The sequence below is a fragment of the Cheilinus undulatus genome, linkage group 21, assembly GCF_018320785.1.
Source record: "Cheilinus undulatus linkage group 21, ASM1832078v1, whole genome shotgun sequence".
In the NCBI taxonomy this organism is placed as follows: domain Eukaryota; kingdom Metazoa; phylum Chordata; class Actinopteri; order Labriformes; family Labridae; genus Cheilinus; species Cheilinus undulatus.
Genome location: NC_054885.1, coordinates 27,067,139 through 27,081,057, shown reverse-complemented (window position 1 = coordinate 27,081,057; position 13,919 = coordinate 27,067,139). Strand labels below are relative to the sequence as shown.

General features: G+C 38.6%; 2 protein-coding genes across 2 annotated transcripts in view; one reads left to right on the top strand and one right to left on the bottom strand.

The window, feature by feature from the left end:
* The window catches only part of brd4 (bromodomain containing 4), a 50,464-nt gene extending 38,423 nt beyond the window's left edge, over positions 1-12,041 (bottom strand). Inside the window, exon 1 of the mRNA XM_041816841.1 lies at positions 11,768-12,041. The gene's annotated coding sequence lies outside the window, so the exon portion shown is untranslated. The remainder of the gene's footprint in view (positions 1-11,767) is intronic.
* Positions 12,042-12,440: 399 nt separating this feature from the next.
* On the top strand, positions 12,441-13,745 carry LOC121529130 (protein PET100 homolog, mitochondrial). The gene is made up of 4 exons (XM_041816842.1): positions 12,441-12,623; positions 12,799-12,885; positions 12,995-13,027; positions 13,483-13,745. Exons 1-4 carry the CDS (start codon positions 12,555-12,557, stop codon positions 13,570-13,572), a joined length of 279 nt encoding a protein of 92 aa, XP_041672776.1. The 5' UTR covers positions 12,441-12,554; the 3' UTR covers positions 13,573-13,745.
* The last annotated feature ends 174 nt before the right edge of the window (positions 13,746-13,919 follow it).

Below are 13,919 nucleotides of genomic sequence, written 5' to 3'. Positions count from 1 at the left end.
ATTAAGATGTTTCCCAAAAATTATAACAAGGAAGCCAAATTTGGCTTGGTATTTATAAAGTCTTACTTAAACAGTCAAAGTCATTGTAATTTATATAAAAACATTTAAAAATCATTAGAAGGTTTTAGTAAACTGTAGGCGCAATGATTTTACACAGCTTTCTATGGTGGGCAACTGGCACTAGAGGGGCATTATTTGGTCCTCTGCTCAATCAATAAGGCCAAAAACTCAATTCAAATTTCATCAAATGATGAACATGTATAAAAATATGTGATAAAGCATTTAAAACTGATTTGCCACTTCAACTCTATACACAAAGACCAATTACATTTGAACCTAAAAACAGAATTTATAATAATAGTTAACTAATATTATGTGTTTTGTGGTGTTTTATTTTACGGCTGATCCGCTTGGTATCAAGTATCGAACTAGTATGATTCCAGTTTCAAGTATCATGATACTTAACCTGGTATTGGTACTAAAGTTAAAATTATGGTATCGGGACAACACAAGTCCCTGACATGCTTCGTATCTCAATGTTCATGTCAGCAGAGTGCACTTTCCAGTAATGATGTGCCAAGCTATCAGTGGAACATTAGTCCTGTGAATGCTCATCCGCTTATTGATAAATCATCATCATAAAAACTAAAAAAGCACAAGGAGAGCACAGACCTCCGCCATTAGCTCTATCTCAAAATCTCAAAATCTAATCAGTTCTTCCTCTGACATTTCCTGAAAATTTCATCAAAAGCCATCCATAACTTTTTGATTTATGTTGCTAACAAACAAACAAATTAACAAACTAACTAACAAACCCTGCCAATCACATAACCTCCTTGGCAGAGGTAAAAACGAGAAAATGCTGAAGTATGAGAAGAGCAATGACAGACAGCGCTCTGACAAGTATCTACTGTGCGCACCCCCCTGCTGACTGTCCAGATCAGCCGAGTTTGTAGTGTGGTGTGATTCTGATTTTGGTTGAAATTAGCCAAAAACTAGTAGGATACCTTTGACATTCTTCCGTTGTCTGCTTACGCTAGCAGGTTGTGCAGATGCAGTCAGGAATGAGGCCATAAAGACTGCAGCAAGACGCCTCGACCCGTTGGAATGGTATTAAAATAATAGGGGTATTAGGGGAGTATTGAGTGCATAGAAATGAACATACTTTTCAGAGGCCTGACATTTCTGTTTAAATGCCCTTTTTTAATTGATCTTATGTAATATTCTAATTTTCTGAGACACTGAATTTTGGGTTTTCATTATCTGTTAGCCATAATCATCAACATTTCATGAAATAAAGGCTTGAAATATTTCACCCTATGTTTAATGAGTGACAAAAAATAGAGATAAAATTTGAGATGTACCTGTATATATACACACCCACATATACATACAAAATTATATATAAATACATTTACATACAAACATATATATATATATATATATATATAAATTACAAAAATATCGCAATATATCGCCTTGCTCATAGTATCGCAATATATTGCAATACATCGATATCGCCACCCCTGTATCTGGATACGTATTGTATCGCCAGATTCTTGCCAATACACACCCCTATAAAACATGACACAAAACCCTTTGGAACAAAATCACACACTCGCCTCATACGTGGCAGACAACGATCTTTGTCTGCATCTTTAATTGCAGGAAGCTGTTTGTTTGAAAACATAATCACACTTTTCTCTCCATTTGACCAGCAGATGAGACTAATCAATGCATCTGATTCATCAGTTTCTCGCTGGCTAACTAGCTTGAAGGGGGCATACTGCCATCTACTGTGGCAAAGGCAGACTATCATCAACATATCTTTTCTCCCCTGGTTCTTTTATACTCTGACAGGTACAGTAGTTGAGTCCAAATTTTCTGCTGTTACTTTCTCCACTTCTGACATAAAAACAGAATGAGGTGTTGGTTTGAAGGGAAAGACACAAGCACTGACAAAGATAATACTGTAAAGCTGTTTTCACATTTACACACCTGAAAATATCAGGCAGACTGCCCCTAAATCTGATCTGAGACAGCATGACTGGCATAATGTTAAGATTTACTTTCTAGAGGAACAGTCCTTACCTAATAGAAATAGGTTATGAGAGAGAGAAAAAAATGATCCTGATATATCTTCTTGTCATTAACACTATGCAGACGGATTGTCATAAAATTCATAACATAGAACAGTGATCTGTAATCTGAAAAATTATATGGATGACATACATGCTTCAGAATGAATACAGAAGGGAACTTTCTGTGATGCACTCTAGAAACTGGTATTTGGTGTTGGACACTAATGACTACAGTAGCTAATTCAAAGGGATCTTTGATCAATAGGGGCCTTGAATCATCCCCATCATCACTGGAAATGAAAATGAAATATATACATATATATATAGAGAGAGAGAGAGAGAGAGAGAGAGAGAGAGAGGTGTTAAAAGGAAGAGCAAAGGAAATTATTCTACATTAAAAATCCTCTTTGATATTCCGATATGCCATAGAATGACAGAGATGCAAACCTTTTAAAAGTGATTGAGCACTATGCACTCTGAAACACTAGAAGCAAATGAGCAGACAAAATGTTTGCTTGCTCATTTGTTCCTTGACCAAATTCTTCTATTTATTCAGAGGTCATTGACGACTAGGCCAAGGATGGAGTTACCATGGAAACTAAACCAGGGAGAATAAAACTGAAAAAAGAATCTAAAACTGTAGGGAGAATAAATAAACAAGGATGCATGTAAATAAATAAATCAACAAACAGGGCATAAAAATATGTCCTCAGCGTATAAAATGATGACAAAGAAAATAGCCAAAAATCTAGGAACTTAGCAAACATTTTAGTTAGGAAGCTGGGAATTGAAATATTTTTAGTCCATTACAAATAACTCAACTCAGATAACCAGAGTTGGATATAAGCAACTGCAGCCAGCCAGATGGGAATGTTTTTGTGCAGTGACATGGGAATTTGATCAACCTGCCAGCCACTGTGGTGAGTAAATAAAGGAAATGTTACTGAGTAGGGATGTGCCACAAGATCTCACAAGACAAAAACGTCACAAGGCTTTCTCGTTGCAGGAAAAAATGTCTCAAGATTGACAGGCTGGTCTACATCATACAAAGCTGGTCTGTGAAGTAGTCCAGCTAAAGTGGAAAGCGCATTGCTATTACTTTGACACTTTAAAGTTGTTGGTGTGGCTGTTACAGAAGCAGAGCAGAGCACAGTTGATCCTCCCTCACCTGTCTGAATCACTGCAGACATTCCCCTCTACATGCAAGCTCATTCAAGCCGCACTAAGGAAGATGAATCATCCGTGAAAAGGATCCATACAGAATACCTGCGCGTATTGCACTGGGAAGGTTATAGTGTTCAATTAGCCTAATGCATACAGGTGCATCTCAAAAAAATCAGAATATCATGAAAAGTTCAACATTTTATGTCACTCATTTCTGAAAGTGAAACCCATATATTATATAGACTTGTTACACATACAGTGAAATATTTCAAGCCTTTATTTCTTGAAATGTTGATGATTATGGCTTACAGATAAGAAAACCCAAAATTCAGCGTCTCAAAAAATTAGAATATTACATAGGATCAATTAAAAAAGGATGTTTGAAACAGAAATGTCAGGCTTCTGAAAAGTATGTTCATTTCTATGCCTTCAATACTCGGTTGAGCCTCCTTTTGCATGAATTACTGCATCAATGCGGTGTGGCATGGAGGTGATCAGCCTGTCACACTGCTTAGGTGTAACAGAAGCCCAGGTTGCTTTGATAGCAGCCTTCAGGTCATCTGCATTGTTGGGTCTGGTGTCTCTCATCTTCCCCTTGACAATACCCCATAGATTCTCTATGGGGTTCAGGTCAGGCCAGTTTGCTGGCCAATCAAGCACAGTAACACCATGGTCATTGAACCAGCTTTTGGTACCTTTGGCAGTGTGGGCAGGTGCCAAGTCCTGCTGGAAAATGAAATCAGCATCTCCATAAAGCTTGTCAGCAGAAGAAAGCATGAAGTGCTCTAACATTTCCTGGTAGATGGCTGCATTGACTGTGGACTTCAGAAAACGCAGTGGACCAACACCAGCAGATGCCATGGCAGCCCAAATCATCACTGACTGTGGTAACTTTACACTGGTCTTCAAGCAACATGGATTCTGTGCCTCTCCACTCTTCTAGGTTCCAGAGTATGGAGGATGCAGAGGCAGCTTGCCAAGTGTTAATGTGCATTACTTACTCAACCTTTCACTTCCTTTCCTCTCCTCTCCTGCTTTAACCTTTCCCAATTCATCTTGCCACAAGTGTCACACATCTATCAGCTGTTGGCTTAGAGATGATGACAATGATGATGATTTTAGCTTAACTATACTGCTATTGAATCCCATGGGTTCTAGAATGTAACGCTATTTTATCTTATCAAAACCATAGGCCTAGATCAGCTCTTGTAAGGGGGAACATTATCTCAAAGCACATCAGCATTGTACATCAAGTTAAACTAAAATGCTATACGTTTTGCTGTTGGCTTGAAAAAAAAAACAAACAAACAAAAAAAAACTGGCTGCACTGGGAAAATCAGTGGCCTTATACTGCTTCATGGCAATTTTATTCCTCATCTTCTCAACATTTTCAGCACTGAAAAAGGCTCCCAAACTTTGTTACAAGTTCAGTTTCTTAAAAAAATATGAATCCAATGTGAATATCTATGTTCAAATCAATAGAATAAAAGATAATTAGCTCACATAACAAGAGGAGAGGTGGTTATATTATGATGCATTCAAGGTCAGCTCTGTAAAATGATGATTAGGTTCATGTAAATAAAATGCCATAATGTTTCAAATGTAAGATCAAGAAAAACTGTTTTTGATTAAATAAAATTAAGTTGTGAAGATGAGGAATTTTTTTCAACAATATAAAATCAATGTAACTGATGGAATCATGATCTTTTTAACCCAGGTTCTAGCCTTTCCTGATGTATAAATGTAGTTATTTCAACTTTCCACAAAACAACAGAAAAGATCAATAATGGTTTCAATAAGGACTAGGTTCAACAAGGAGTATTGATAGCGGTATCAATAAAACTAAAATTAAATATCTCTTAGCCTAGTTTCAGCATTGCAGGGGCAAAGAAGCTCCACATATGCACTGTCAGACACGCACACATAAATAGTGCTGGGCTGTCCCCGCTTGCTCTGCTGATCCAGTTTTTGCCTCTGTTACTACCTCTAAAACCGGCACAGCGTGGTGATCACTTTGTGACATTTGTAGTGAAGTCCAAACATCACAGGGGCTTTAAAAATATCACAGCTTGAAACAGCATTGTCAGTGTGGCTAATGACAGGCTTTGCACAAAAATGGTTTAGTCATCTGAGCCCAGCAGTGTAGCAGGAACTAACATCTTTAGAACAGGTCTACCAGTTGAAGGTGTGATTCAGTTAAAGTTTATCTTAAGTCCATGATGGTTAGGGAGTCTTAGCTGTGGTTCTGGCCCATGGACAAAAGACAGTGTTCTAAAAATTCCCATTGTAAACCCATCTGTCTAGTTGATTAACTAAATAACAGGGGTATCACTCCTTCTCAAGATGATTCTATTCGAATCTCGATTCACAGGCTCAAATTCAATTCACTGATGATTCATTAAATTCAGAACGGTTTGATACAATCTGTTTATAGAATCAAAATAACTTTTTCCTTTAAGAAAAATCTGAAAAAAGGGGAAAACGATCATTTCCTAATAATCTAAATGGATTTGATCTTATTTTGAGACTAAATGCCAGGGCTCCTGTCCTAACATTCTGAAATTATGTTTAAGAACGTTTTCATGACACATATGCCCAGGTGTCAGCAAGTTGGGGGATAAACATTGAAATGGGTTTTTACTGGTACATACATGTTGGTCCTTCTGTGCTTGTAACTTCCTTGCCCACAATTTCCACATAGGACGACTGCACTGCACACTGAGGCACCTCGGGTTTGCTCCGAACGAAGACGAACGACCTCGCCCGGAAGTGTGTCTCGCCCGGAAGCGTGTCTAGAGCACTCGCTGCGGCGAGCAGCCCTGATCAGCAAGCAGAGATCACGGGAGAACAGCAAGTTCACGCAGGAGTAATATGTCAGCAGCGGACTATTTTACCTTTTGGTTCCTGTAAAGCGTCCTTGGGTTTCTTGAAAGGCACTATATGAATTCAAGATATTATTATTATTATCATCATTATTATTTTGGGGTTAATTTATCATCCTCTTCAGTATAAGTCCATAAAATTATTGCTTCAGCCATTGGGTGAGTACATTAGGAAGTTAAAAGATTAATGTTTGCTTAAAGGATGTGTGGTTTTATGTACAATTCTTTGGCTAAATGTCCTAAAAAAATTAACTTTTCCTCATTAATGGTGCCGTTGTAGCTCTGTGACCCACTGCCCTCTCAGTGACCCTTTGCTCTCGCTGCAGGATGAGACCTAATGTAGATATAGTGATGATTTGCGACTGGGAGTCCATGCATTGTGTTGTATTTTGAAAGAACCGGATATTCTAGGCTTGTGACTTCCTTTCTGGAGCTTTCTGATTGACGGTATTAATGCGGTAAGGCAGCGACCAGCGCTGAAAATAGATCTGCAGTGTAATTCGAACGGAGCAGAGTGGTGCTCCAGGCACACGCTGCTGCCAGACTGGAGCACCAGCTGTGGAAATGCCCTGATAGACTGGAGAGGGAGCGATGTGCTCTGCAGTGCGATTCACCGGCGGATCGCTGCACGGTTGACGTATGTGGAAATTGGAGGTTAGCATTATTAATGCCATAAAAGTAAAAAACTAAATATCAAATTTTCCCGAGAAGCACAAATTGACACAAATATGAAATCATAAGGAGATTTGGATAGAAAGAGCTCTGTGTGTCTGCTGGTACAGGAGAAGTGGTTATATTGAAAACAGTAAAATAAAAACAGCTTTCTACATTTTTTTCCTTTCAAAATTCCTCTTAATTTGAGTATTTAGTCTACATGTCGCCAAAACATTATCTCCCCTCTCTCTGTATGTGACTGTTCTCGATTGTTTGTGTTCTTGAATTAACAAAGGAGATCAGCTAATCTCCAGCTCAGTGAAGTCTTCTCTGTTTAATATCATATCAGTGGGCTCAGATGTATTGATTATGTCACCAAATCAATCACTCCCAACATGTTACGATAGTTAACCCTGTGATTAAAGGGGCTGTTGTTACAGTGATAACTCAAGACTCCCTCCAGTTTTAACTCGAAAAAGTGATTATTTCCAGGTCTGTTTGTGCTAAGTTTGGTGTTAGCATCTTGGCAAAACTTAAGCTCTGCCATGTCAACAGGTGAGATTTAAGTGCTGCCATAGTTCTTAATCACTTTTCTCCAAAGTGTATAGACAGGCAGACATTTCAAAAGTTATCCTTCCTTCATATTAAGTCCACATGACTTGATTGTTGAGGTGCAGAACTGTAACTGAAAGCCGTTCAGGCGATGGCCAGCTAAACACATTCTGCTATGAAAACATGCATGCAGAGCCTCAGTAAACTGATCGCCAACGTTACCCATCCATAACCGGTCCAAAGACCTAATTTTTACCAGTTCAGGGCTCTGCGGACCGATGCACTTGGACCGTTGATGTTAAGATCGGTTAACAGGTCCATATTGGTTTATCTTTACACCACAACTAAATTATTTAATTTCTGACAAGTGTGAGCAATATAAGTCCCCTGTAAGTATTTTATTAAAATCCTTTTCTTATGGAAAAAAAAAAAACATTTCAGGTGCAAATATTGGCCATAAGAAAAAACAGTGATGTTTTAGGACCAACAGATCTACATCAACTGAAGTCTACAGCTACAAAGAGTTTGTAAACTTCAGCATATTGGATATCAGCAAACATCAGCCAATATTGTATATCCCTAGTCAAAACTTAAATGAACAATAAAGAACAAGCTTCACGCAATGTGAGCCCTATTTTCATTTTATGTCATGAATTTAACAAAGCCCAGTTAAAGATGGACCTCAGGCCATAGTTTGCCCATACGCTGTAGTTTGGCCACCCCTGATTTGAAATAATAATAGGGCCTATTTAGGGTAACAGGAAAAAAGTTAAAATACATGATAAATTACATCGTAAGTCATTCATTGAAAAACTTAATGAGTGTCAGAATGCCTGTGTTGTACTATTACACTAAGTCCAGACTGTTTATAGTTTAATGTAAATGAACAACCCCTTCTTTTTTCTTAAACACAAAATGATGATAACCTGATAAGAAGGTTACATTTAAGTTAAATGGTACATATTAAACCTGGAATCTAAACTTGTCTTTACTCTAGTAATACACATACAATTCATGCAGTGTGGCGCTGCATTGTTCAACTCTTAATCGTCAACTCATCTCTTTCTCCATACACTGATGTCTGTCTGTTTAACTCTCATATCGGACCTTTATAATAAGACGTGTATCTCCTTGTTAACCAAACAGCCCTACAATATCAATGAAGAGATATATGTGTTATTTTATGACTGAACTTTTAACCTTAAGTCAATGCAGAGGCTGAGTGCTGTGTCATTTCTCTGACACAACTGTACACTCACTTTGATGGTCCATGTGCAATTAGCAAGTGGTGGAGCAAGACAAAGAGAGCGAGTTAAAGGGAAAGGTGAAGCAGAGGAGAATGGGGAATTACATTACATTAACATTGTCTAGTCATATTTAGCATTGTCTAGCCTACAGGCCTTCATAGAAACCACTCAAGGTTTATGGCAGCATGCCACTTCAACGTGACGAGCACCTGTATCGTGCATGCCATGAGGCTGCAGGTGACTTGCTTGCCATCGTGTCATCAGTGTAGTTGGCTGCTTGTTCCCCTGACTCACAGGGGTATGCATGATGATGTGAGGGACTGATATTCAAGTTGTATTCATGTTGCGTTACAAATACCCAGTCCAAGTTGAGTCCGAAGCCTTTGAGGAGCGAGTGCAAGTTAAACCTAAAGTCAAATCTGCATGCCTGTCAACACACATACACCTCTTCTTCTGCCACTCTGTCACTGCAATGGTGCAATGAGAAAAAATTTAATTCTGTGCAGCCCTGTACTTGGGGGCAGTTGGGTGTTTGTAAAGTGATACACAGGTTGTGCTGTGCATTAGCACAATAGATTTTGTCCTTCTTTGCCAATTCACAACTCCATCCGTGATTAACTGATAACGGAAATCATATGGTGCTACACACCCAAGATAATCAATTCTTTAAATCACACAAATAGAATCTACAATTTAAGGAGAACCGAACAGACGGGGATTTATCAGTTCTTTTAGTGGTCTCATCCCCACAAATAGGTGGTATGTCACACAGAATTGTCAGGTGAAGGGATCAGCTATTACTGGGGATGCACAAATACAACTGTTTAACTTCAGTATCAGCCGATATTGGCCCTTTTGACAAACATCAGCAAATAATGTGGGCATGAAAAGACTGTAATAACCGAGTTGTAATTAATGCTTGCATTTAACACACCTAATTGTTGATTTAGAGAAGACATTCATTACTGGGAAGAAGATGTGACCTGTTGTACAAACTCTGACCTGATTTCAAAGGCAAAAATGAGAGAAAATGTTGGCATTGTGGGAGCGTTACACCAAAAATAGTAATGAAAAAAAATCAATATCAGCCATTGGCTAAATTGTTATTTTAAACATCGGCAATGGCCCTGTTTTTTTTTTTTTTTTAGATATATAGTTTTGGGCTTTTTATCTTTTATTTAGAGAAGAAGACAGTGGATAGAGTCGGAAATAGAGATGAGAGAGTGGGAGTGAAACATGCAGGAAAGGAGCTGCAGACCGTACTTGAATCCGGGCAGCCCACATACATGGGGCGCGAGCTATACACTAGGCCATATCCACCCTGCATCAGTCCTGCTTTTTACAACTGGTGCATCTCTAGATGTCACACATAAACTCTGGATTTAGCATGATTAGAAATTGTAACTCATGTTTACATTACGAAACCTAAATGACTGTTATGAATCTCCTCATATACATTTAAACAACAAATTGATTGTCTTGCTTAACAGCCAATGTTTGGCAACTACATCAGTCTTCTTGGGCTTGGCTGCAATGGAGACACTAACAAGTCTTAAATTTAAAAACTGAAGAATGCTAACTAAAAAAGACTTTATTTCTGTTGATGGACAAGACAGATGAATGACAGTATGTTTTACAATCATTTCAACAGTTACCTTTATAATTTAGTTTATAATTGAATACTATATACCGTGAATATTGTATGTTACATCATTGCAATTTGCCGCCAGCTGAAATAAAGTGGCTGGTAAAACTTTTTACAAAAGAATGGCTGGTAGATTTCTGCATCAACAAGCTACAGTGGCATGGAGACAAAAAACCTTTCATTTCCCAACCCTGCTCTCTACCAGTTATCTGGAAGCACTCTGACACAGGTTTTATGTGCCACAATAGTTGATCCAATCAAACTAGGAGATTTAATTTATGAAACATAACTCAGTTCTGTGGGATGTTTCATTTATTGTTTAAGAGGTAACTTTTGACCTAGTTTAACCTTTTAACTTTACACATTTTGTTCAGACAGTGATAACAACCAACAAGTAACACCACTTAATAACAAAACAGTCTCATGACTTTCATTCATTCTGAATATTTGCACATCCTGGCGTCAGACTGTCAGCACATTGTTAGGGAGGATAGAGAGACATAGGTGGCCACTGACATTGAACATAGGTTGTAACAATTTCAGCTTTTTTAAAATCTTTACAGCAAGAGGTCATCAAGCAACTAACCAACTGCTGAGAGAATAGTATCTGATATTAGTTACGTCTGCATGTTGTTTCATACGAAGCTCTGTGTTACTTTGACCAATAAAATCATTTCACGCCTACAATCTGGGGGTTACCCTTGCAAGTTAAAAGAACATCAGAGACCGTCTGTTAAGTAATGGGCCTCCGCATGAGTAATTTGTCTGAACACAACAGTCGGCTGCATGCCACTGCTTTGTCTCTATACTACCCGGCTATAAACACCAAAGACAACAACGCATCTCTCTGGGCAAATGGCCATTACCAGATATGACAGGTAAAACGACAAACTGCAAAGCATTTTCATTGGCGAGCGACCATCGTGGAAAAGCCAAGATCCTGACGTTAGGCCACGGGGCATAGATTATTGCTTGGGTTTCGTAATGGACGTCAGTTGACTGCATAGCAGACTGAAACCCGTTAACTATAAAGACGTTTTATTCCAAAATTGCTAACCAAGTTTTTGAAAACGAACAGTACAGTTCTTTCGTGTTATTGTATTCACTGACTGCATTTTGGTCAAATAACCCCTCTGAGTGTGCGCCATCATCACGGTGACGGCGTCACCGTCTCCCACAACATAAGACAGTCGACGAGCAAACTAGCTTTAGATGACCAACACGGCGTTCTTAGAGGCGATTGTCCGGTTATTAGTAACGTATAAGTGACAATTAATGATTGAGGCAGGCGGGGGATACAAGACAGACACACAATGTAGGAGCGTTTATTGTGTCTTGTGATAGACAACTGCCAACTAGCTTAAGCTAGCCAGCTCGTTAGCCAGAACAGGCCGCTATACAAGTGAACGGTCTCTGTGGGCGCCGGGCATCAGCGCTACTCATCAAGATTCACACCGCTGTAACCTTTTGTCTTGCTGTCTACTCATACCATATACTGAGACAACATGACTGTCAGAATAATGGTGAAACAACGGCGTTTACCTGGGTTTATCAGGTTGCGAGGGCGCGCGGGATCTGTCTCTCCCAGGATCCTGAACACCGCTCGCTGGCGATGACGTCACGCGTAAGTCTATCGTTGAAGACGTAAAGAGCGTGTCACGGACTGCAACTTTAGCGGCATTTGCTAAGCGAATGCTTCTGTAGAAAACTATTGCAAATCATGACACTATTACCATGACCGCACTTAATGTACGTAAGTAGCATCTTTTGTCGTGGTATTTTTAAGTGTATCTACATAAATAACCCATGTAAGTGCAAGCAAAAGCAAAATCAAATGTTGCCAGGATGTAAATAAAATTGTTTCTAAAATACTAGTGAATGCTCTTTGTGCTCTGGAATTTTAGTTTTAACATTTACAGCATCGACTCAGTAAAACTGACTAGCATGCAGTAAACCTGGACCAGTATGTAGTGCGTGGTCTTTGTAAATACCATAAAAATTTACCCCCACCAAAAAGAGAACAGACTGGACGACATTTGGACAAAAGCAAAGGTTTGCTGCGCCTCTCAGAGGACAACTTTTGAACTGCCGTACAAAATCCCTTAAATGGATCGAAGATCACCTTAATGATTAAAATACATTCCAATCTATTCTAAACAGAATAGAAATGCTGTTATAGCAGAAAACCACATGTCTATCTATTTTAACAGTAACAGGAAAAATATTTATTACAGCCAAATGCATGCGTATAATTTCCAGCGATTGGATTACGTCTATGATTGACCCCCATGAACCCGGAAGTACTTTGAAGGTCTTTTGCAATGGTTGAATGGTCGGAGTTTCGAGAAGTGTGGTAGGACGGTATCCGATAATGGGTGTTAAATTAGAGGTGTTCAGAGTAAGTCACTAATATTCTGAGAAAATGGTTGATATGTTGGATACTTGTACCAAAGTTAATCGTAGCTATCGGCTTAGCTCTTGGTTATATTCGGTTTGTCTCGATCATTTGGTTAACAGTAGTAACAACATTTCTTGACTCTTTCTGACTGACTCCTCTGTTTTGTGTTGGTCAGATGATGCTATATTTGTCCTTTCCTGTTGCTATGTTCTGGGTGTCAAATCAAGCAGAGTACTTCGAGGAATACATAGTAAAGAGAAAGGTTAGTAAAGCTGGTTGTTTTAAATCCAACAACGCAGTCGTCGGAGTGAGACTTAATGTTTTTGCAATAACAACTGTATCCTTTTCACTTCTATGACGGCATCATTCAGAGGGAGATCTTTCCACCTGACGAAGGAAAACAGGTAAAATTAACTCAAGTTTCAGGCTATAACATTTACATGTTGCTAAAAATGTACAACTAGAAAAAAATGTTCCATTTTAATAGCAATTACTACAGAGCCACTGTTGATCAATAAAAAAAAAAATGTGCAGAACTCTCGCAAAAAAAAAGGTAAAATTTAAAATAGCCACCACTTTGCACTTAGTGATAAGCACTGTGTAGAGACATTGAATTACATTTTCACAGTTATCATCATCCCATTTTGCCTTTTTTATGTTGAGTTTTTAATGGAAATGGCTTACACTATTTCAGGAATGAGAGGTGCTCTGTAAAATCAAGTCATTTTGTGTTTTCAAAGTTCTTTGTCTATGTCTGGCCATGTTTTGCAGATGTTTGAAATAGAATTGGCTTCATCCTTTTAGAAGTGCTGATGAACTCTAACACACATAGCATTAACTTCTAGGTGTCTTTTTTCAGAGGAAAGAGTTGGAGGATTTTAAAGAGCGGATGCGACTTCGTAGGGAGCAGAGAATGTTGAAAGAGATGTCTGTGGAATCTGAGAACTGAGAATTCTTCGTTGAAGAAACACGTCATTATTGGCACCACTTACTGTCTGGCAGTGGTGTTTTTTTGGGGGGGGGGGCAGAAGAAGACATAATGGATTGGACTTGGAGAAAGATGCATTTGAAATTATAAACAAGTTAGTATCTACCCAGAGGAGTGCTGGGTGTTTTCCTGATTGCCCCATTTTTTCTATTTGATTTGCATAATATTTTGTTGAATGTAAATATGTCTTTTCACAAGATTACTTCTAAAGTCTGTGTCTGACTGTTTAGACATTGAGCTGCTTCCACACCTCTGTCATCCAATTATTGCTGAGTTATATTTATTGTAATTATTAATTAAGTGTAATT